The sequence below is a fragment of the Carassius carassius genome, chromosome 2 (genome assembly GCF_963082965.1).
Source record: "Carassius carassius chromosome 2, fCarCar2.1, whole genome shotgun sequence".
Taxonomy (NCBI): Eukaryota; Metazoa; Chordata; class Actinopteri; order Cypriniformes; family Cyprinidae; genus Carassius; species Carassius carassius.
Genome location: NC_081756.1, coordinates 14353129 through 14376727, shown reverse-complemented (window position 1 = coordinate 14376727; position 23599 = coordinate 14353129). Strand labels below are relative to the sequence as shown.

The 23599-nt window shown below is 39.1% G+C and overlaps 1 protein-coding gene across 3 annotated transcripts; it reads right to left on the bottom strand.

The window, feature by feature from the left end:
- Positions 1–406: 406 nt before the first annotated feature.
- On the bottom strand, positions 407–22682 carry LOC132103760 (dual specificity testis-specific protein kinase 2-like). Of its 3 annotated transcripts, none has more exons than XM_059508870.1 (11): positions 22484–22682; positions 21723–22173; positions 13427–13548; positions 11782–11830; positions 9783–9929; positions 9610–9696; positions 3046–3129; positions 2742–2825; positions 2331–2417; positions 2003–2104; positions 407–1814 (listed from the first exon to the last, which is right to left on the bottom strand). In XM_059508870.1, exons 2-11 carry the CDS (start codon positions 21921–21923, stop codon positions 726–728), a joined length of 2052 nt encoding a protein of 683 aa, XP_059364853.1. In that variant the 5' UTR covers positions 21924–22173; positions 22484–22682; the 3' UTR covers positions 407–725. The 3 variants fall into 3 exon arrangements, with proteins under 3 accessions (XP_059364853.1, XP_059364847.1, XP_059364841.1); XM_059508864.1 differs by having other exon boundaries at positions 3046–3136; positions 9614–9696; positions 21723–22000; XM_059508858.1 differs by having other exon boundaries at positions 3046–3136; positions 9614–9696; positions 22484–22681.
- Positions 22683–23599: the final 917 nt, after the last annotated feature.

Sequence of the window (23599 nt, the reverse complement as noted above, 5' to 3'; positions counted from 1 at the left end):
GGAAAACTTGATACATTCAGGATAGAAGAACAAAGTAAAAAATTATTTTTCGTGACTTGTCGGTCTTGACTAAGTTGTCAATTTAACGCAATTAATACTTTTATTCCTTGAAAAAAAAAAAAAAAAAAACCTGACTCCAAACTTCTGAACAGTTTTCTACACACACACACAATATATATATATATATATATATATATATATATATATATATATATATATATATATATATATATATATATATATATATATATACACACACACACACACAAACATTAAATAAATATAGCATACATTACCCCATGAACTGTTTCTGTTATACCATTTGACACATATAATGTAAAATGTAGAGTACTATATTACAGATAATGTGATTTATATCTTCCATAAACACAACATAGCCTGTTAGTACTTTGTCCATGTCATTTAATGTCATACATTTTTTCCCCCATTCTCAAAGTATTTTCATAAACTTTCAAATAATTGTAAAAATAACAAAAATATTGACAACACACGTCTTTAGAAAGGCATTAAAACCTATGGAAGTGTTCAAGTTTTAAAGGACTAGGACGAGAGATCAGAATACTAAATGATCCACTTAGTCTAAACAACAATACATAGCATTTTCTTTCTGTCCAGAATGACATTTCAGCTTGATTTTACTTTGAGTGCATTAAGCAGTAGCTTCTGTATAAAAGGTAGCACTTCACCTATACAGCATGCATCTTTTATGTCTGTGTGCTAGGAAGAGCAATGTCTGGCTCTGTAGGCGAGGGTGGCAAAGCTTTGCACAGAAGCCTTTTCCTGGCCGCATCGCCATTCAAGTTCTTATAAGGGGTTTGTCGTGGTCCACGTGTGCAAATGGAGGGGAAACTCATCCCTGCTAGGCAGCATCCCGGACAGGCTATGACCTCATCCTGTTCCGGAGGCGTAAGAGGGGTCGTGGCACCATTGGAGTTAATAACCCCCCATCCCAGAGATCGACTGATAGGGATGGTGCCATTGTTGTTGTCCATGTCTAGTAAAGGAGGTAATGAGGATGGCTCATTGGAGACCGGGGAGCTCCAGCCATTGGAGAAAGGTTTGGCTGAAGCACTGACAACACTTTCTAGTGTATCAGGAGAGTTGGTACAGTCCATGGGATCCTCAACGCTTTCCTCTAACCTCCATCGGCTTGGAGACATCAACTCTAGATCTAATGGAAGACCAGAGTCATCAGCTACAGCTTCTTGACTCTTCATTTCAAGATTCTTCTCCTTGTCATCCTGCTTAAGGTCTGAACTCCTAATGCTGTCACCGGGTGTATCAAAAACCTCACTAATATTAGGGAGATCAGCAATACTCTCCTTGCTCTTAGTCAACACACTGTCCATACCAATGTCCAACAAATTTCCATTGACTGGATTTACATCGGTCTTTATAACACTTTGATTATTTCCACATTTCTCATTGGCAGCAGTACCACGTAGAGACTGGATGTCTTCTGGGGTGCAGGGCAGTGATTGGCTGCGTCTGTGGAAATGGAGAGGGCCTTGGTCACAGGAGATGGGGCTGCTGGGGTCAGGGGGCGAAGGGAGAGCAAAGGTGAGGGAAATGACAGACTTGCTGGGGGTGTCAAAGAGCTTGATGCGGCCGCCATTGAGGTCTTGGCGCTGGGAGAAGGGGTTAATGCGCATTGGTGTGGTCCGAGTCAGGAAAAGGGACGGAGGGAGGAGTACATCAGACTTGTTGCTACAGAAACACGGGTCAGCAGGAATGTTTAGAGAATGTTTTCGACTCAAAGGTGTTGTGTTTGAGGATGACCGGTCTGAAAACACAGGAAAAAAAAAAAAAAAAAAAAAAAAAACTAAATTTAACTAGTTTTTTTAAATGACATGCAAGCTTCTTTGGTCATATTCAAGGCGAAAACTATACTTGAATTAATACAATTTTAAATAGAAACTAAAAGATATTTAAAGGGATAGTTAACAAAAAAAAATATATTTTTTTTTGTTGATGACTCACCCTGTACATCAGGCTCCATACATTCACTCTTCTCTCGATCATTCACCATCTTACACAGCTCTGCTACAACCTCGGTGAATGAGGGCCGACTGTCTGGGATCATCTGGGAGAGAAAAAATGTAATTTTTAAAATGTAAACACTTTTTTGTGAAGTCATACTTCTTGATTAGAATAATACATTTGTATCTTGGCAGAATTAGACAGAAGCCCTGTTAAGGAAAGGCTCCTAGGTATAAAAACTTGTAAGCATATATGTCAGCATGTGAGATTTGTAGAGGAGGATAAATGTTAATGTATGATCTTTCAGGACTGTAGATAAGAGGTCTTACACTGCAGCAGATGACTGTGACTTTGAAGAAATGAGGAGGACAGTCTCCAACCATCTGGCGAAAGGCCTCCACATCAAGACCAAAGTCCTGAAAAACAAAATCACCACACAAACCTAACTTCAGTCTTAAGGGAAAAAAAATGCTCCAAAGCTGATACTAGCTTTATGTTACTACTGTGAAGAGTGAAAGCTGGACTGTAGAAATAAATCATCCTGATAATAAGTTTATCATAATTAAACAATGATTTGTATTTAAAAACATGACTTCATTGGCAGTGCTGTAATCTTACAAGGAGTTAACTATTACCCATATTCATAAACTGAGTGAGTACATGAGATTGTACATAAAAGTTCAGATTAGAGTTTAGCTTTTTCAAAAATATTTTAAGATACTGTACATTAAAATTTTCACCTCAGTTCGTGGAAGAAAGTCAGGATCTGCCTGTATTCGGCCTATAATCTCACAGAGGATAATTCCATAGGCAAATACATCAACCTGTAATAAAATAAAAACAAAAAATTCTCATTTTCTAAAACCCTATACAGATAATAATGAACTTAAAATAACATTATTCTCAAATAATGGGAATAATGTCACCAACTTTGCATTTGAAATTGTGAAATGACAGTAATCTGATAAGTTATGCAGGTGAAACAGTCAAGTCATTGAAAAGGACTCTGGCCATATCTGGGTAATGAATCATATGGTGTTCAACCTTTTCATTGTAGTGTTCTCCTCTGAGCACCTCTGGAGCCATCCAGTAGGGGGAGCCGACAACAGCCAATTTCGGTTTCTCTGCCTCATCACTGAAAACAGCCAAAGGGAAAACAGGAAAATCATTTACTTAAAGTGAACCTACAAGTTCTATTTATCTTTTTACAATTACTCCTCATTTCCTAATTTAACACCCATAACCTCCTAGTCCATTAACCAACAGCCTGATTATGTGTGAGTAGGTGTATAAAAACAAAACCGAACAGGGTCTTGTAAGATCTTAATTTTAGCTGGCATACTCATACTCTGCTGAGAAACACTTCCTCAGTTTTATTTTGGGCTAGGACTGTACTGGGCATAAATAGACTGAGAGGGGAAGAATGGAGACAAGGAGAGAGAGAGAGAGAGATAAATGTACTCCAGTGTAAACACCCTTTGGGGATGTGGGTTAGTCAGAGTGAGGGAATATACCGTAGCAAACAGCTGAAATGCTTTCTCCTTTTTAGGATAGCTTTCCAAAAAGCCCTCATTTAGCAATCTGCTTGGTCTTCTTCACATGTACAAATACCTGTGGTTTTACACGCAAACATGAAGCATTTGCAAGCACACCAAAATATGCATTACATAACATTTACAGAAATAAAAACCAATGAGAAATTCAAGGCTTAGCTTAACTGTAAAACTACTCTCTCTCTCTCACACATACAGATTTTCTTACAAAGCCATCATTAAAATAAACAAATGCAGGGTGGAAACAAGTCCCTAAATGACATCACATGTACACACTGGATGTGTTCATAATGGAATACTAGCTTACAAATTGCTGTATACATATAGTGCTTTTCCTATGCAGGGTATGGCACAGCTAGCTTTTGGGGGGTTTTTCCCACTGTGTACTGCACCTGGTACCTTTTTCAGAACTACCTCGGCTGAGGTTGCGAGCTGTACAGTTGCGAAAATGTGACGTGTAAACCCTGCTGATCACTGATTGGCCGAAGAGAAGGGTCACAACCGGTTTCATTGAACTTGTGACATGAGACACTAGACCTGCTAGATTAAACCAGCACAGACAGCGAGGATCGAACGCATCTTTTTTTGAACGACAAAAAAACAAAAAAAAAGCAGTTTTGTGGTCTGTTGAGGAAGGACAGATATTCCACTTGCTGACAGCAAAGGGGCAGCGAGAGCTTGATGGGATGACACAGAATGAAAAAGTTTTGAAAAAGGCAGCACAAATATAACTACATGTCTATAATCCCACCCACTCCAAAGTATTACTAAACTGCAGTGGAAACGCAAACTGACCCAAACTGTTCCATGCCGTGGAAAAGGACCAATAGTTCCCTTTCAGTCACTCACTTCAATGTTGTGTCGAAGTTCCGACACTAAGGGTTGCACTTGGGAGCCCAGACAACTCTGACATTGAGAAAAGGCCAAAGGAAACTGGTGAGCAAAATTTGCATAGCTGGCCACGCCCTGGACAGGCTGCAGAGCCCCTTTCACACTGCACGTTGGTCCCGGAAAATCCTTCTGTGTGAACGCAAACACATCCTGGGATTGATTCTGGACCTTGTAACATTGCTGTGTTTAGTCCCGGAACGAGCTGTGTGGGAACAAAAGCTGGAACCAACGGCATTATAGATGTGTCGTAGTGATAACATAGTTACTGTTCGACTCTTGGAGACCAAGTGCGACACTCAGCCATGCTCCACCCAAGTTCCTTTCTTCATGGAAGTGCATGAGTAGCTGATGAAATCGTGGAAGGCACCTTTCTGCCATAAAACGATACATTGGTTCCACCCTTGACAGTGGTCCAGCGAGGGAATAAATAGGGGTTCCCTAGATAGAGAGAGAGATGTCAATGTCCACATCAGTGGTCCAGGAGCTCCACCTGTGGCTCAATCTTGCAGAGATGCGAGAAAATGAGCTCAACGATCTCTTTGCTGACAAGTATTTTTTCTGCAATTCTCCACAGTTAAAAACAGAGGCCATTAAACACTTATTTCCTCGGTGTGGGTCAGGTTATTCACTTGGACCCCTTAGGCAGCAGCCTCTGTCTGTTTATTGCTATAGATGGCACACTGCTAGGATTACTGAGGCACTGCAACAGCCTGAGCCGACAGTCAAGTCTTAACAGTGGCCAGTGACACGTAGGGAGGTGACACTGCCAGCCTGTCCTCAGGATGTTGAGAACCCACAAAGGGGTTCGTAGAGAACCTGAGATGGGTGACCAAGGGAGGAGGGAAGCTGACCAGAATAGCACTATACAAGCTCCCATCCAGAATACATGTTAACATTTGGGACGGATTAGGAGTTGGGGTCAACAGAGAGAAGAACAAACTCTCCCCTGTGCAAAGTATCTCTTTTTTTTGGTGAAGACTGTACTTGGTCATGACAGCACACCTCTCAGAGGATCGTGCTCGGTCTGTGCTGAACTGCTTAAGAACACTCTTGTACAAGATAGTAGTCCCTCTCAAATACTTTTCAGAGGCAAATGGCATCCTTGGCTTACGCCATTGGGACTGGTGCATATGAGACCACTTCAGAAAGGGCTTCACACCCAAGTCCTAAAAATGGGCATGGCACCAAGGCACACAAGTTGCCTGCCATTCCTTACTGTGGAGCCAGCAAAGACTCGGGTCTCTGCATGCCCAGGCGACCTCAGTCATATAGGGGTCTCCCTCTCACGACAGGTCACACTCCGAGGTGAGTGGAGGTTTCATCCCCAAGTGGTCCTACTGTTTTGGAGTCAATTCAATCAGGCGCAGATCCAGGCCTCACAAAAATCCACTCATTGCCCACTGTGGCTTACTACCAGGTGGATTCCCCTGTGGAGGGACCTTCTTTACCAGGGGAAGGGCACAATCTGGCACCAGCATTCAGATCTCTGTAACCTCCATGTTTGGTCCCTGGATGTGATCAGGAGGAACTCTGGCCACTATTGCGGCGAACCATGGCATCGTAGACAGCAAATCAGTGAGGAAGATCTGGTTATCAGATTCCTAGGAGGCACCCATAGGTTGAATCCTCAAAGGCTGCGCCTCATGCCTTCTTGGGATCTCTCCATAGTCCTTCAGGCCTTACAGAGAGTTCTCTTTGAGCCCCTCCAGTCAGTTGAACTTAGTGCCCTCTCTATGAAGATGGTCTTCCTGACTGTGCTCACATTTACCAAGTGGGTGGGGGATCTCCAATCCCTCTCCATTAACGGATTGTGCCTAGTATTTGGGCCGCCAGACTCTCATGTTGTCCTGAGACCCTGGCCTGGATGTGTGCCCTAGGTTTCTAACACTCTTTTTAGAGGTCAGGTGGTCAATTAAACTTGCAAAATATCCCCATAGGAAGGGGCCCCTGACCCTTCTCTGTTGTGATCGATGTGAGCCCTACACATCTATTTGGAAAATACACTGAAGCAGACAAGGAGCTCTTCAGACAGTCTGAAACACTGTCTCCAAACAAAGGATATTCCACTGGATTGTGGATGTGATCCTTATGGCCAATCAGGCCAGAGGCTTACCATGCCCTCTGGGACTGAGGGCACACTCAACCAGGGGCATTTCTGCTTTGCCAGCTTCAGCAAAGAGTGCCTTATCAGTAGACATTTGTAGAGCTGCAGGTTGGGCTACACAATACATTTGCCAGATGCTACATTCTGTGAATGGAACCAGTTAACGAGGGTTACCATCCATATACATTTCAAACTTTTGACAACATTATCATCACGTGACTTCATCTTCCTGCATGTTTAATTCAGCAAGTCTAATTAACATCTTGTTAGTAATTTTTTATTTTTTTGGTGTTAATAAAGTTCTAAACATTTGATTGTTCAATATAATGGTCAGGCAAGTAAGCACAATTCTGGTTCATTCATTATATTAGAAAGAGGCATCCAGAAAAAAGCTTGTCTGGAGAAGAAAAAGTGAACGCTACCATCATTCATGTGTTATGCCAACAGTAAAACATCCTGAAACCATTCCAGTGTGAGGTTGCTTCTAAGCCAAGGGAGTGGGCTCAATCACAATACCCCCAGAGCATCGAAGTATTAGGTGACTTTGTTTCTGTAGAACACAAACAGAGATTTTTAGCTCAAACCACTGCGATCTATCAGTCTTATACTGTAAGTGGATGGGAATCAACAATATATAAAAAAATAAAAAAAACATACAAAACCAAATTAAACTCTGCAGCTCGTGACGATACATTGATGTGTTAAGACACAAAAAGGTTTCCTTTTAGTTTTATTGTAGGTTTTAGCCGTAATTCCCATCCACTTACATTATAAGACTGATAGACTGCATAGGTTTAAGCTAGAAATCTTGATTTGTGTTATACTGAATAAACAAAGGTCACCTACATCTTGGATGTCCTGAGGGTAAGCAGATAAAAGATAAAAAAAATGTATTTTTGGGTGACATACTATACACAGGAAATATTAAAAAAAACTATTCATACTGTTGCAAAATATAAGAGTAGCATGTTCTTCTGAACATTGCGTTGATCTCACTAAGAGAAAATGGCGAAGACAGAACAAAAATAGCACTCTGATGGCACTCACAATCACACATGCTATGTTTGGGTGGTACACTTTTGCTATCCTATTATTTGTGCTGAGAAAGCGTATAAAAGGAAGACTTAACAGACTTACAAGCCTCTGCTTTCATACACAAGTTTATACAAACGCCCTATGATGAGGAAAGAATTACACAAGCAGCAGATCACTTTAATATGTCCCAGCAGGAGTGCTTCACTAAAAGGAATGTTAATCCACAGTATATATGGATTAACGATAACATGCAGTAGTCTGCGCTGGCCAAATAGTTTCCGCTCCAATATAAAAGCATTCGAATATCATTAACAGTGATCCCTTACTTAAAGGTGCAATTGTGTGGGTTTTTTTTTTTATAACTAAATCTCAACATGGGAGCTCCCATAAGGTAACCAGCTCCATGTAATACTAAACTTATACTAAATACTAAAGCTTAATGTACACAAATTATAAAATTACCCAATGTACTTTAAAATGCTTTGCATGGCCCCCTCATATTTTGTATACCTCCAAGTGATATGCTGGTAAGAGTCAATTTACTTCCTCCTTTCATTTCCTATTTTCTTAGTAAAAGTCAACTTGCAATTACAGTATCATTGATCTACATGCTAGGAGTGTAACTTTGTCTACACTATTAAAACCTCCAACCACCCTCATACTAGAAATTCCTTTAATATCAAGGGAGTGATTTCTTGTGAAAATAATGTACAATATTTATACACATCTATGCCCTTGTGAACTTATGTATTGTCTTCAACATATGGACAATCCAATTTATGAAAACTACAATTTCTATGTGCTGCTTAAAGGGTTAGTTCACCCAAAAAAATACAAGGGAGTGTCAGCCACGTTAAAAAAGTTAACCGCTTAAGACATTTGTGGATTAATGCTTATTGTTTCAAACGATTCAGTTCGATTTGGTGAACTGGTTCAAGAAGAACCGGTTAAATTGAATGATTCGTTCGCAAACGGGATATTACTACACTGCAGTGAACGCGCTCACAGCAGACCCGGAAGAGAAGACAATGCTGAATTAAGTCGTAGTTTTTGTTATTTTTGGACCAAAATGTATTTTCGATGCTTTAACAAATTCTAACCGACCCTCTGATGTCACATGGACTACTTTGATGATGTTTTTATTACCTTTCTGGACATGGACAGTATACCGTTCACACAGCTTCAATGGAGGGACTGAGAGCTCTCGGACTAAATCGAAAATATCTTAAACTGTTTTCCGAAGATAAATGGGAGGTCTCACGGGTTTGGAAAAACATGAGGGCGAGTCAATAATGACATAATTTTCATTTTTGGGTGAACTAACCCTTTAATATTAATGTGGAAGGCATGATAGGAATTTAAAAGCTATAATGTATCATTACTGTGATGTGTAATTATTTTATAATATGAAGAAATTGTTTTTTGTAACTCAGTGTCCATCATTGTTAGGAGTTTAACACCTTGTGGATCAGACGGTCATGTTATGTGACACCTCAGATGTTAAGGGGTATTGTATTTGCCTTTAATCTTACGAACAGCATTTACCTTAAACCTCACGCATGCAGTAAGGTGAAAAGTGTTTTTTAGGAGCAACAGTGTAATTTCTCCTTTGTTTTTCTTGCCAAGTGTCTAAATTAACTGCATGTGCCTGCAGTGCAACAGTAAATGCTTCACATCATGTGAGAACAGATACTTGGGCCATTGGGGTAAATGCCAACATCATAACTCAAGCATATCTAAGGTATTTACCATCCATTTCATTTACACGTGTAGCACCATGTACACATGTACTGAAACAACCGGACATTTCTAGGACATGAGCTGGATATGTAGAGGCTGCACTAAGCTAAAGATGAGGTGCTGACTACATCACATGCTCTTAATAGTTTACTCTCCAGCTATAGATACGAGTGCTTTATGGAAAAATGGAAGCTCATCAATCAGTCCTCGACTGCTTCAATTTCTCTCTCTGGAAGCATGGCGTATATCTAATCTTATCTCTTGAGGTATGACGATGCAATTTACTGACCTGTGATCAGGAATTTTCTCTGCTAGGCCAAAGTCCCCCACCACGGCACTGCAGTTCCCATTCTCCCAGCGCACCAGACAGTTCTTTAAAACAAAAAACAACATTTGTGCCCTTACTGTGTATTTGCGCTTACTATTTACAATATAAAAGGCACTTCCATTGTGTGTACCTTTGACGTAAGGTCTCTGTGAAATATGCCCTTGCTGTGGAGGTATTGCAGTCCTCTGGCAATATCAAGACTGAGGTTAATTCTCACAGACCATGACAGGAACACGTCACTGCTCAACAGCTGCTCCAGGTTACCGCCATTAATGTACTACAACAAACACATATTTAGTGTATATCCGTGCAGCAAGGCTGTTCCAAAGGGTCTCCTAAGATATTTTCCTTTAACCAATTTCTAAGGCAGCATCACATGTATCCATTGCAGAAAAGGCAATCCCAGAATGGTCTGCATTAGGGCTGTGCGATTTGATCTGATTGATTTTTTTTTAATTTTTTTTAGGGAGGACGGAGTTGAGCTCACTCTATTGGTTAGTAAGGCTGTCATGCAAGGCTGGCACTCATGCATATGCTCAGAGTGGAACACGTCGCAGACTTTGCAATTAGCAAAACTGCAACGCCTCAAATCACAATTGCGATTCGATTTCGATTAATTGCACAGCCCTACTCTGCACTGACTTCTGTGAAAAAATAAACCCAGCAAAAGAAATGCTACCTATAAATAAAGATATACAACTGTTCAAACATTTGGGTAGGGCTGAAACGATTCCTCGAGTAACTCGATTGCAAAAAAAGATCGAGGCAAATTCCTCTGCCTCGAAGCCTCTTTTAATTTATTTGAAATCTCACGTCAGGTTCTTTCGCAATGATTTTTTTTTTATGTGACAACGCGTTTACGTCACCCACAAAGTGGAAGGAGACAAGTGCTTCGTCCGAAATCGCATACTGCAAGGAGTCAGCAGTGTTTTGATTTGAGGGCGCGTGCAAATGTAAAGAGAATGTCGTGGCGTGTGTCCATTGCAAGATAGAGCTGGCATACCACAACTAGGGCCCTATGATTTCCGCGATGCAGAAAACGCGGAGGGAATCGCGGAATCCGGTCATAAAAACGGAATTCAAAGTTTAACGTGGAATTGCACGGAATTTGCCAAATTTTGAATGAATTAATCAAAAATAGGTCATTGCACTTACATCAAATCACGATATGGACTAATATCTGTAAATATTAAGCCAGAACAGTCAATTTAAATATGAATCCTGCATGTTCTGCGTGTCTCCGTTAATGAATGGAGCAAAAGCGCGACTTCCTTTATTACAAACACTGAAGCGTGCATGACGCTCGCAGTGATTTCAGCATCTGCTGTCTCACCAAATAAGGACGTGAACACATGAACAACATCTCCAGAACTGCTCTGACAGTCACTTTATGAGCATTTGACTGTTTGATTTGAGTAAAACTAGCGTCACAACACATACACAGAACTGTAAAGGTACGTCAACCCGTCAAAATAAAAGTCCAGTTTAAAGACAAGTATTAGCCAGAGATGTATAACTATTGTTCAGCAGAATGTACATAGCCTACTACTACTAAAAAAAAAAAAAAAAAACTTTTTTTTTTAAGGTTTAATCACACAACATTTCTTCCATGTTTTATTTTTAATAGTAAATCCCCTTTGTTTACCAAAAAGTTAAGTTTGCTTAATTTTCAATAATTAAAAGATAAATTAATGTTTTGTGTTTAATGTTTAATGTGCATCTCAGAAAATGCTTTATTTAAAACCCCAATTGAATGGCACTTAATTCATCTGTCAACTTTATTATCATTGCTACCAGTACATGTACAGACAGAGAAACAATGGGTAATAATTAAATGTTTTTTTTTATGCATTGCATTCTATGCATTTAAAATAATAATAAAAAAAATTCTAAAAAGGAAACTAAGTTGTTCATTTTAAGAGACCCAGGAGTCTTATTTTCTCTTGCATAATTAATATTGCACTAAGCAAAAACACATTTTATCCGATATATATATATATATATATATATATATATATATATATATAGTAGACTGCTCTCTTTCGAACAGTAGTGTATACCATTTAATCTTGAACAATTTTATCCAACAACTGTATTGTTTTATATGCTTTATTAGCACTCTCACTTACCTCTGTCAGAGCATGAAGATGTCCCTCATGTACACACACTCCCACAAACCTAAAAGGCACACACACACAGATAAACCGGGGAAAAGGTGTTGGAAAAGAACAAAAAAAAACAAGAGAAGGTGCTAACAAGTTCCTTCAAGAGTGACCCATCTCAAGAATGTGAGCTGGAACACCTGTATTTTGAAGGCAATCTTAAGCATGCATGAAAAACACACACTCTCGCTTTTACACAAACACGCACACTTAATTCAAACACATGAGACCACACAAACTGGTGCAGGTTAAGCAAACAAAAGACCTAGACTTCTTGCCCTGGCACATATAAACAAATACATCCCCCGTTTTCATGTGGGGATTTGTTTAAGATAAATATATTTGTATTTCATGGTTAATAATGTGTTAATAATGTGTTGCTCCCTCCTTTACTTCCCAGCTTTCAGTTAAATATTTTACTCTATATAAACAGTGGTTGCAGTTATGGAGGCAAGACAAAAGCTGCCATCCTGTGACATCAATATTCATGTTCTCATAGAATGCATTGTTTATTGCCCAACAGCGCAGACTTGTCCTCCAAGTAAGCTGGACTTCAAACAAAACAAAAAACAAAACTTTCTTTTCATTCTGGAGGCAAAAATGGATAAAAATGTGAATTTAGAATTTATAAATGAATGAATTATTCAAATGAACACTTAAAAATGCATAAACATGAACAAACATCTAGATTGGAAACTCTCCTGACACGAGGCAAAGATCAGGAACTGGTGAGGTTTCATAGCTAACCCTCACAACCCATGCACCTGGGTGGTACCATGGCACAGACTGTAGTAATGGTATTTTGATTATGCTTGCTACAATAGGACCTCTGTCTAAAGGCCTGTTCGCACCAAGCACGATAACTATAAATATAACGATAAAGATATAGTTCTAAAAATCGTTCTCAATATTAAAGAATAGCAGAGTCCACACTACAACTATAACGATAAACGGTATCGTTGGAATCATTTTCAGAATTATTTTTTTTCAGCTGATGAACGATACAAACATTGACATCCAATGTTTTTTTGCACTTTTAATTATTACATATTTATTTTAAAAAATATTACGCAATTTAATTTTGCATCATAAACTGAAGAATTAAGAGATACGAGTTATGGAAGGTTTGTTTTAATATTTGTTTTTATATAAACAAATGTTGAATTTTATAGACCGTAATACAGTTTTCTCAGTACTCTGATGAACAGAAAATTCAAAAGAACAGCATTTATTTGAAATGGATCTCTCTTTTTTTTTTGTAACAATGCCAAAGTAGTTACCTTCACTTTTGATCAGTTTACTACATCTTTGCTGAATAAAAATATAAATTTCTTAAAAAATAAATAAATACATAATAATTTACTCTGAAATGACAAGGGTTTCCTTCCCAATAAGAGGAACTATTCTAGTTTAATGCTAAAAGTATAACACTCTACAATATAATATAGTATAATATATACTTTTCATATAAATATAATTTCTAGTGACTCGCAAAAAAAAAAAAAAAGAAACAATCATAGCTTTAATATTATTTCTGGCAACATCACCACTGCACATATATGGTTAATATTCAGTGTTGATGAGCTCTGTTATAGATGTGTGCACTGCAGACCTGAGTATGTTGGGATGTCTGAGGCGGTTCATCAGTTGTACCTCCTTCAGCATATTGGCTTTGTTACTGGCCATGGTGTTCATCTTCAGAGCCATCACCTGCCCCGTGGTACGATGCTGCGCCTTCAGAGGAAGAGAGAGAAAATACTTGGTCACAGACAGACACTTTAGAGGTCTATTCATGTCTGGGCCAGCTGGACAGAGATCTCTGGCCTTTTTCTTCCTCCCTCACACACACACACACAATCTTCTGATTCATCCCAAACTTCAAAGTCCCTGGCTGCAGGAGACATTATCTGTATTATCTGCACACCTCCCATGCTGACACACAGTGGAGCCTATACTGAAAATGTGGAATTTCAAATTTAGAAACAAAAGTTTTTAAAGTTTAAATTTTCAAAACAATGTTAGTTCACATGAAATGCTTAAGTAAGGAAACTTTGCTTCCTTTGCTCCTATAAAACTAATTTGCAAGACTAGCATATCTTAGAGGCACATGCTATATGGATATTTTTCTTACAAAAACGCATGGATTCAGTACAGGAGGCCTTTATTCATCCCCAGGAGCTGTGTGAGGCACGTTTTATTATGGATGCACACGCTTTATTTGATGACTTGTGGACTGTTCTACTGCAACACCCGCTGACTGCAATGATAGAGCTTGGAGGAGCCAGGAAAGAAGAAAGTCTTATACAGTTGTGGCCAAAAGTTGAGAATTACATAAATATTAGTTTTTAAAAAGTTTGCTGCTAAACTGCTTTTAGATCTTTGTTTCAGTTGTTTCTGTGATGTACCGAAATATAATTACAAGCACTTCATACGTTTCAAAGGCTTTTATCGACAAATACATGACATTTATGCAAAGAGTCAGTATTTGCAGTGTTGGCCCTTCTTTTTCAGGACTTCTGCAATTCGACTGGGCATGCTCTCAATCAACTTCTGGGCCAAATCCTGACTGATAGCAACCCATTCTTTCATAATCACTTCTTGGAGTTTGTCAGAATTAGTGGGTTTTTGTTTGTCCACCCGCCTCTTGAGGATTGACCATAAGTTCTCAATGGGATTAAGATCTGGGGAGTTTCAAGGCCATGGACCCAAAATTTCAACATTCTGATCCCCGAGCCACTTAGTTATCACTTTTGCCTTATGGCACGGTGCTCCATCGTGCTGGAAAATGCATTGTTCTTCACCAAACTGTTGTTGGATTGTTGGAAGAAGTTGCTGTTGGAGGGTGTTTTGGTACCATTCTTTATTCATGGCTGTGTTTTTGGGCAGAATTGTGAGTGAGCCCACTCTCTTGGATGAGAAGCAACCCCACACATGAATGGTTTCAGGATGCTTTACTGTTGGCATGACACCGGACTGATGGTAGCGCTCACCTTTTCTTCTCCAGACAAGCCTTTTTCCAGATGCCCCAAACAATCGGAAAGGGGCTTCATCGGAGAATATGACTTTGCCCCAGTCCTCAGCAGTCCATTCCCTATACTTTCTGCAGAAGTTCAATCTGTCCCTGATGTTTTTTTTGGAGAGAAGTGGCTTCTTTGCTGCCCTTCTTGACACCAGGCCATCTTCCAGAAGTCTTGGCCTCACTGTGCGTGCAGATGCGCTCACACCTGCCTGCTGCCATTCCTGAGCAAGCTCTGCACTGGTGGCACTCCGATCCCGCAGCTGAATCCTCTTTAGGAGACGATCCTGGCGCTTGCTGGACTTTCTTGGACACCCTGAAGCCTTCTTTACAAGAATTGAACCTCTTTCCTTGAAGTTCTTGATGATCCTATAAATTGTTGATTTAGGTGCAATCTTAGTAGCCACAATATCCTTGCCTGTGAAGCCATTTTTATGCAACACAATGATGGCTGCACGCGTTTCTTTGCAGGTCACCATGGTTAACAATGGAAGAACAATGATTTCAAGCATCACCCTCCTTTTAACATGTCAAGTCTGCCATTCTAACCCAATCAGCCTGACATAATGATCTCCAGCCTTGTGCTCGTCAACATTCTCACCTGAGTTAACAAGACGCTTACTGAAATGATCTCAGCAGGGCCTTTAATGACAGCAATGAAATGCAGTGGAAAGGTTTTTTTGGGATTAAGTTAATTTTCATGGCAAAGAAGGACTATGTAATTCATCGGATCACTCTTCATTACATTCTGGAGTACATGCAAATTGCTATTATAAAAACTTAAGCAGCAACTTTTCCAATTTCCAATATTTATGTAATTCTCAAAACTTTTGGCCACAACTGTACACCTAGGATGCTTTGAGGGCATAAAACAGTCTAATTTTAATTTTGGGGTGAACTAACGCATAAGATTCTGTATTATTTGTACATATCTAATCAAATATAGGCAAATTTGTGGCATTGAACGCGTGAAATCATTTGTACAAAAGGTAAAGAAAATTTAACATTATGTAACATCACAAAATGCTTCTGGTGTCCATGTTCTTATCTTTAATTTGTTTGAGTGGTTCATCAGAGCACATCTCACAGGAAATTAGAACACCATAATATTTTGGTTCATAGCAACTAAAAAAAAAAAAGAAAAAAAATGGAATTGCTGTTGTTGCTAACTTTTATGTTTCCTGAACATGTTAGCAATATTTTCACACGCATGCACAAAATTAAATATCTGCATCCAAGCTTCAAGAGCAGTCTTAATTTTTTATTGTCAAGTTACTTTTGTAAAGACAATCTAATCAAGCAAAAGCAGAAACCCTTGCCTGATTGATGACACCCAAACCTGTGCAGTGTTGTCTGGCTGGCTGATCTTCCCTGCAGCGCCAACGTATGCAAGCTAAGATATCATTATAACAATGAGCACCATTATCTGCTTTTGTGAGTCTCATGAAGATCAATAGCAGGAAACTTTAAAATCCATAAATTATCTGATATAACTCAGCCCTGCAGCAAGAGAGATGGAGAGTATACGTTTGCTCACACATTTGAGGGTGTGTGAACTGCTTTTATCAAAGGTAAACAGTGCCGAGGTGCAGCACATTCTAAGGGATACTGAAGACACTCTAATCACACATACATATTTCGGTATCCTGTGATAAAAAATATCTGTGTAGTGAGAATTGATGTCCTTTAGGCAACTGAGAGAAAGTCCGGTTTTCCTGAGCAACAATTGGTAGTCAGACATGGTTTACATCTGTGTGCTTGCATATTTTATGGTGTAGATTCATAAACTCATAATTGTTGATAATTTTTAACAGACATTCACAAAGTTAAACAAGTAACTTAAAGGGATAGTTCACCCAAAAATGAAAATTTGATGTTTATCTGCTTACCCCCAGGGCATCCAAGAAGTAGGTGACTTTGTTTCTTCAGTAGAACAAAAATTATGATTTTGAACTTCAGCCATTGCAGTCTCTCAGTTTTATCCCTTTAAATTAAATTCACCAAGTAATTATGCAGCCATATACAGATCAGGTTAAAAGGAATACTTCACTCAAAAATAAACCTTTCTGAAAATTAACTCGCACTTTAGGCATTCAACATGTAGATGAATTAGTTTCTTCATTTGGAGTGTATTTGGAGTAATACAGAATACATCACTTATTCATCAGTGGATCCTCTACAGTGATTGGGTGCTGTCAGAAACCAGATAATCCACAAGTAATTCACAGGTCTCCATATTTAACTTTATGCCATGTCTTTTGGCCAAAATACAAGTCCATAATCCATAATGCTTCCTCCAAAGTCCATCCCCTGTTCTCTCACATCAAAATCCACCAACATATTTAAAACTGTTGTGGGCTGTTTTTGCTTACAAATGGTGTTTGATCTGTGCATATTTTTTTCCTGATTCAGACATGATGACATTACACCAAAGAAAGCAATATTATGGATAGAGGACTTTTGAGGATATTAGGTAACATTATCAAAATTATCATTTTTGGGTAAACCATTCTAAATGGAGATGAGGTTACTGCACACCCGGTAGCTGAAAGCAGTATCCAATCAACCTAATTTTTTAAACAAGCAAACAATGGGTGGGGGGTGGGGGGTGTAGAGCTTTGTGAATGACAGCTGTTCAAATTCTGTGGAATTTTCCAGGGAATTCTATGAGGACTGAAACCACGCAGCCTGCCTACAAATGATCTATACAGCATTTGTTTTTGATAGGGAGAAGGTCTGCATTGGTTTGGAAAGAAAATGGCACAAGCTGGATTTAAACTGGGGAGGGGTTGCCCATAAAATTGTCACTGCACAATGTGCCAGAGCAAGTGCACTGCACACACTAATACATACTCTTGCACTGTACCTAACAAAGCAGACAGTAGCTAAATGAGCATTGAGGTTGCTCAATATGCTGTTGACTGTATGAAAAACAGAGGTGTAGTAGTCTGGATGAGCATGTATGTGATGAATTTGATTTCGATCAACATACTTCTCATATTGCCATTTAGACAGTTGGTCTAAGACAGCACTTACCAGAGCATCATTAGCACCCACTCTCACACCACAGCACACTGCCAGAGAGTTAGTTAAAAGTGCCCCATAGAGCAGCGGTTCTCAATTCCAGTCCTCGCGCCCCCCTGCTCTGCACATTTTGTCTCTCTTATCGCTTCAAATGTATGTTCTATTCCAACGTAAGTGCCCTGCAAAGTGGACATCACAGGATATTCCTCCATGATTCCAATTCATAGTGAATGTATGTTCCATTCAAAGACCACTGAAGTGTGCAAGATGTGAATTTAAATTGTGTTTATTTACCGAGGTATATGATGTCACACTTGTCCTTGTGTGAAGACGTTGTGCAGTGCAAATCTGTGAATAAATGTGCTGAAATGAGGTAAACTTAAACAGATTTCCCCTGCTCAAGAGAGTAGGGAGCAATGAACACTGTGTATGGACCATGAAAGTGGGAACACAGTTCATGCACAGAGCTCACTTCTAACAAGCTGATTATCTGAATCAGGTGTGTTAACAAAGAGAGACATAACAAACGTGCAGACAAGGGGGGGGTCGCGAGGACTGGAATTGAGAACCACTGGCGTAGAGCACTTAACGGGCCCTAAATTATCAGACACAAAAAACAGTTCTATTTTTACAGCTTATATTGTGCAACCTACAATGTGCATATATTGTGAACTTTTTATTCAAGGTATAAACATTTCTTGCGAGGACAATCAAAGTTACAATAGCATTACAAGAGCTAAGCTTCTAAAACTAGAACTTTCGGGTTAGCAGCAGACATTTTTAAATCACCATGCCACCAAAGCTTTAAATACTGTACATCAAAAACACACACACACCTATAAAATACATCAAAATGTATTCACAAGTAGGCTTCAAAAAGTTCAGACTGCATTCATATTTAAAGCATACGCAAACTCAAACAAACATGCCCAGGAGCTCTGTGGCAGCAATGGAGCTTGACATCCATGCATGCCCTGACTAGTAAAAGACACTGAAGAACAAGAATAGAAAGACAGAGGGAGAGAGAGAGAGAGAGAGAGAGAGAGAGAGAGAGAGAATGCAATAGGGAAGCACTAAAGAGGACTGAAACATGTCAGAACTAGCTTGCAAATTGTTTACAACCTCAAACTTTCCAACCAATCAGAACCAGTCTTTAACGATCAGTTCACAACTCTTCTCCCACTGACAAGAGGACTACAATGTACAGCAGGTACTTTTAACCACACTCCTCATATCTATATTTAATGGAATTGAGCCCATTTTTAAAACACGTGACTCCAAAGAGGGAACCAGATCCCACCGATGAGTGTCTTTTCTAATTGTGGAACCCAAGATGTGTTACAGTGACATCACCCCTTTGTCAAATGCAGATCAATGTGTACTCACCAGACTTATTACAGTATTTTAGGAACACACTAGGACTCAATGAGCACACTTGATACAATGACCTCCACACAAAGCTCAAATGCACGGCTAATAAAATTAGAACCTACATCTCCATTAAGAACTCTGCATTGTCATTCTACAGATAAGATAATTATATCATCTACAGCGCCCAGTGTCTGGGTGCTTAACACCACCATTTGTCATGCAAAAATAACTTTTGCTATAGGTTTCCTTCACTTTGTCTTATTGCATATCCTGTTGTTTAGTGCTAGCAACAAGTTTACAGGTTTGATTCTCAGGGAATGCATGTACTGATATAACCAGTGTTGGGGGTCAAACATTACAAGTAGCAGAAGATATGCAAACAGATTACATTTTTCAAATAACTACGGTAAGTAAAAAGCTACTTTTTGTCCCCCCATTTATTGAGTGACACCTCCCATGCTGAGAGAAACTGCGAGTGAGGTACACAGACAGAGTGCAATACTATTGCAGTGCAATACTTTTAAAAGTAACTTTTCCAAACACTTGATACAAAGTTTACCTTGTTAAAAGTTTTATTTTACTGTGAATAGTGTCTGTATACTGAAATGTAAATGTTGTAATGTTTGCAAACTTAAAATATTTAGCAATGTATAAGTTTCTTTGAAACAAATGGCACTTGGTTTGATATTTTGTTATTTAATGCAAATGACTTTCATGCATTTTTAAAAGAAGATTAAATTCCACTTTTATACTAAACCATGCTGCATGGTTCTACTTGTGAGTTAAAAAGGCACCAATAGAAAAACAACAACAACAACAACAAAAAACATTCAGAGACTTCATTCTGGCTGTCCACCTCCATCAGATTCTTGTAAAGGAATCTCACATAAATAGAGAGTTTGTTTTGGCACAGCTTAAAAGGAGAACGCCTGCTGATCCCACAATGAGGTGAGCATCAACCCAAGAGAAACACAAAATTCCCTCATCTTTCATCACTAGTTCTGGTTTTTTTTCCACTTTAAATCTGATGAAATATCAACCAAGCCATTATCTGAACAGGCAGACGAAATAGTTTTTTTTTTCTGACTTAACAATTAGAAGAGAACAAACAGACATTTTTTTCAGTACAGTCCTTACTGTTGACAGACTGCAAAGTCTTTAAAAAAATAAAAACCATGCCTGAAGGATCTAGAACATTAATGTAAAGAATCTATTAAAAAACTAACTAAAATTACCCTCATAACTGTGGACTATTAACTGGACTACAAAATTATAACCACAGAAACAAATATCAGCTACCACACATTTGCATATATATATATATTGACCTGATCAGCAGTGACTTTTTTGCGGGCAATAACCGGCAGCAAGTTATTACCATATTTGGTGTCTGGTCAGTAAATTGGGTGAGGGATAGCTAATAAGGTCTCTTCTATTTCTGTCAGTCTCGGTCTCATATGCATGCACACAAACACAGGAGTAGAGTTTCCAGCACCCCTGTGCACCCCTGTGCACCTTGTCAATGGGTATCTACTTTCACACCAACACAGACCTACTGTCCTTACACAGGTCATGACTCATGACCCCTGTTTCTCTAACAGGTAGGGAACTGCCAGAATGACTGCTGCGATCATAAGAATTTCACAAAGAGGTTCATAAATTGATGATCCGGCCAATCAGTCATTCTGAGAGTGTAAAACAGGTCATAAATCTATAGAACTACAAAACCTGGAGGCATATTTTGACACACAAACATATATCAAGTTTGAAGTGGAAAGATATTTAGTTGTCCAAAGTCAGTAATAGAAACACATCATACACAAAGTCGAGAACAGGATTATTTCTGTCATGTAGGTCTTTTTGAGTGTTGTAATTTTCGTTTCTGTATTTACATACAGGTGCATACCAAAAATATGATCTTCTCAGTCTAAAAAAAAAAACAATTTACAAATGCCAAGAAGATGAACAGGATGAAGATAAGCAGAATGTAGTTATTGTTCACTGAGGGATTAGGCTAATCTTATGATATCAATAAAATGAGTTGATATATTTTTAATTAATTTTCAATAATACAAGTCAGATTTTGGTTGGATTACAAACTGAATTAAACAAGACATTAATGTAAAGTTAGACAAACAAACATACAAAAACTTTCTTTTGATATTTGAAAAATTACAGCTTTTAATATATTACTATTACACAAAACGGTAGAAAGTGAAAAGGCAAAAATAAAAAAATCAGCTTAAACTAAAATAGTTAAAAGTGTTTTAAACTTTACACTTATGTTAAATGATTTGTAAAACTATGAGTAGCCTACACAAACTATAAATGACTCCCATGCTATAAATTTGTGTTTTATTTAATGTATTAAGATATCTGTGAATTTGAGCATTTGTTTACATGTAGTGTTCCTTTATATAAACATTGTGCTGGAAATGCAGCACGTGCATTGTGTTAAAAACACAAACAAACGGCATGACATAAATTACATATTTACCTTGAACACCTCCGAGAAGAAACCGGAGCCGATTTTCTCGCAGATAAAGTCATCTATTCGTGCCAGGCTGGACACGGCGCTGCGCAGCGCCCGGTAAGAGGACGGCCTGGGCCGGTGCGCTCCGTGAATCCCGTGCAAAAAAGAGTCCGATGCCTCAGGGTCCAAGTCATCTTGATCCATAACGAAGGTCCCGGATGACATTATCTCGCGCACTCTAAATTTCACCACGAGCGTTTACATATCTCTGACGCTCACGTAACTCTGCAGTTTCAAGGTCCCTGTAATTGTTTGACAAGAAAAAATAGCGGGTCAGCCTTTTGATCAAGTTAAGAATTAATATTAACTACGCGCAATCCCCGGTGCGCGTCCGGCGCGTGACCGATCTCCAGGGCTCGTGCGTCGCTTCCTCAATGCTGATGTCTGCCTTCATGTTCAGTAACGGATCACATTCCTGTTTCAAATAAGAAATGGAGAATCGATCTCAATAACAGTTACATTTAAATCCTCTGTCTGTTTTTGCAAGAGCGAGACTTTTGAGCTGAACATGTTTTAGTGGAGTTGAACTAGTGTAAATGATAATGAACGGCGGCATCTTACGCTACCGTCGGACTGCGGATGATGAATTTTACATAGAGAAGTGAGGCGATACGAACGGTCGCGACCTCTCTAATACACTTTTATACTGTTGTTTATTATCTAAATTGAGCTTGTTAAAATCAATATCATAATTTTGCCACCATGTCGTTTATCGTGATGCTTACCTGCGATGCTCTACAGGTATAAACTTATCTTGTCTTCGTTCTCACACCCTCCATTTCTCGGGCCGTTGTAAATATCCTAAAATGATGGAAGCTTTTGCTCAGTTCCCCTCGTGTTTCAAGTTGAAAGCGACTAAACGGGGAGTCCCTGCCGGCGTCTCTGTGTGCAAGTCGCAGGAAACGTGTGCAGACTGAGTTTGAGCTCTTATTGGAAGCTCCTCACCTGGGCGGGTCCGGCGGCGCGGCGGCGCGGCGGCGCGGCGGTGGCTCACCTGCGGGGGCGCGCGCACTCAAGCTGCTTGTTTGACAGATGACCAGGAGAAGCTCATGTAGTGGTGCTGCGTAGCAAACAAGAGTAGCCCAAATCCCCGTTGGTTGTGCAAATGATATTAGTTGTGCTAATATTATTTGCAATTATTTGGAAGTAAAAATAGACTTAAAAAAAGACAGCGGCTATTTGCACTCTGTAAATAGCGATAGAGGCTATTTACACTAAGTGCAAATACCAGCATTTTTTTTGTGTGTGTGTGTGATGCGTTATTTACACTAGGTGCAAATACCTATAGAATACACTATGTTAAAAAAGCAGGACTTTCTGCTATTTATATACTACAATAGTGTCAATTATCTGCACCTCGGTATTGTAGTACATTATAAAACAGTATGCAATAATTATTGGGTGTAAATTTCAATTTTAATTCAAATTATTAAATGGATGCCACCATATTGGGACAATAAAGCCCCTACCCCTACACCTACCCAGCCCTATCCGATAATTTATTTTTAACTTTTTGATTATTTCCTTTATTTTCATCGAAAGTAAATGCTTTTCTGGTGTTATTTGAAATTTGAAAAGGGAGAAAAAAGTTTGCCAAAAGGCGGATTCGAACCCGGGTCGATCACGTCAAAATGAGTATGACACATTTTACCTAATGTTGACTAGCCGAATCACATATTGGTCGGCGGAGTTAGTGTAGATAGCCTCTGCCAACAAGGCAGGCTATTTGCACTTAGTGTAAATAGACTCTGTTTTAGAAATGCTTTTGAACGACTCCTAAATTATTAAATAGGCCTACATCAGGCTCAGCCTGTCAAGGATTGTTTCGACAACACAAACTT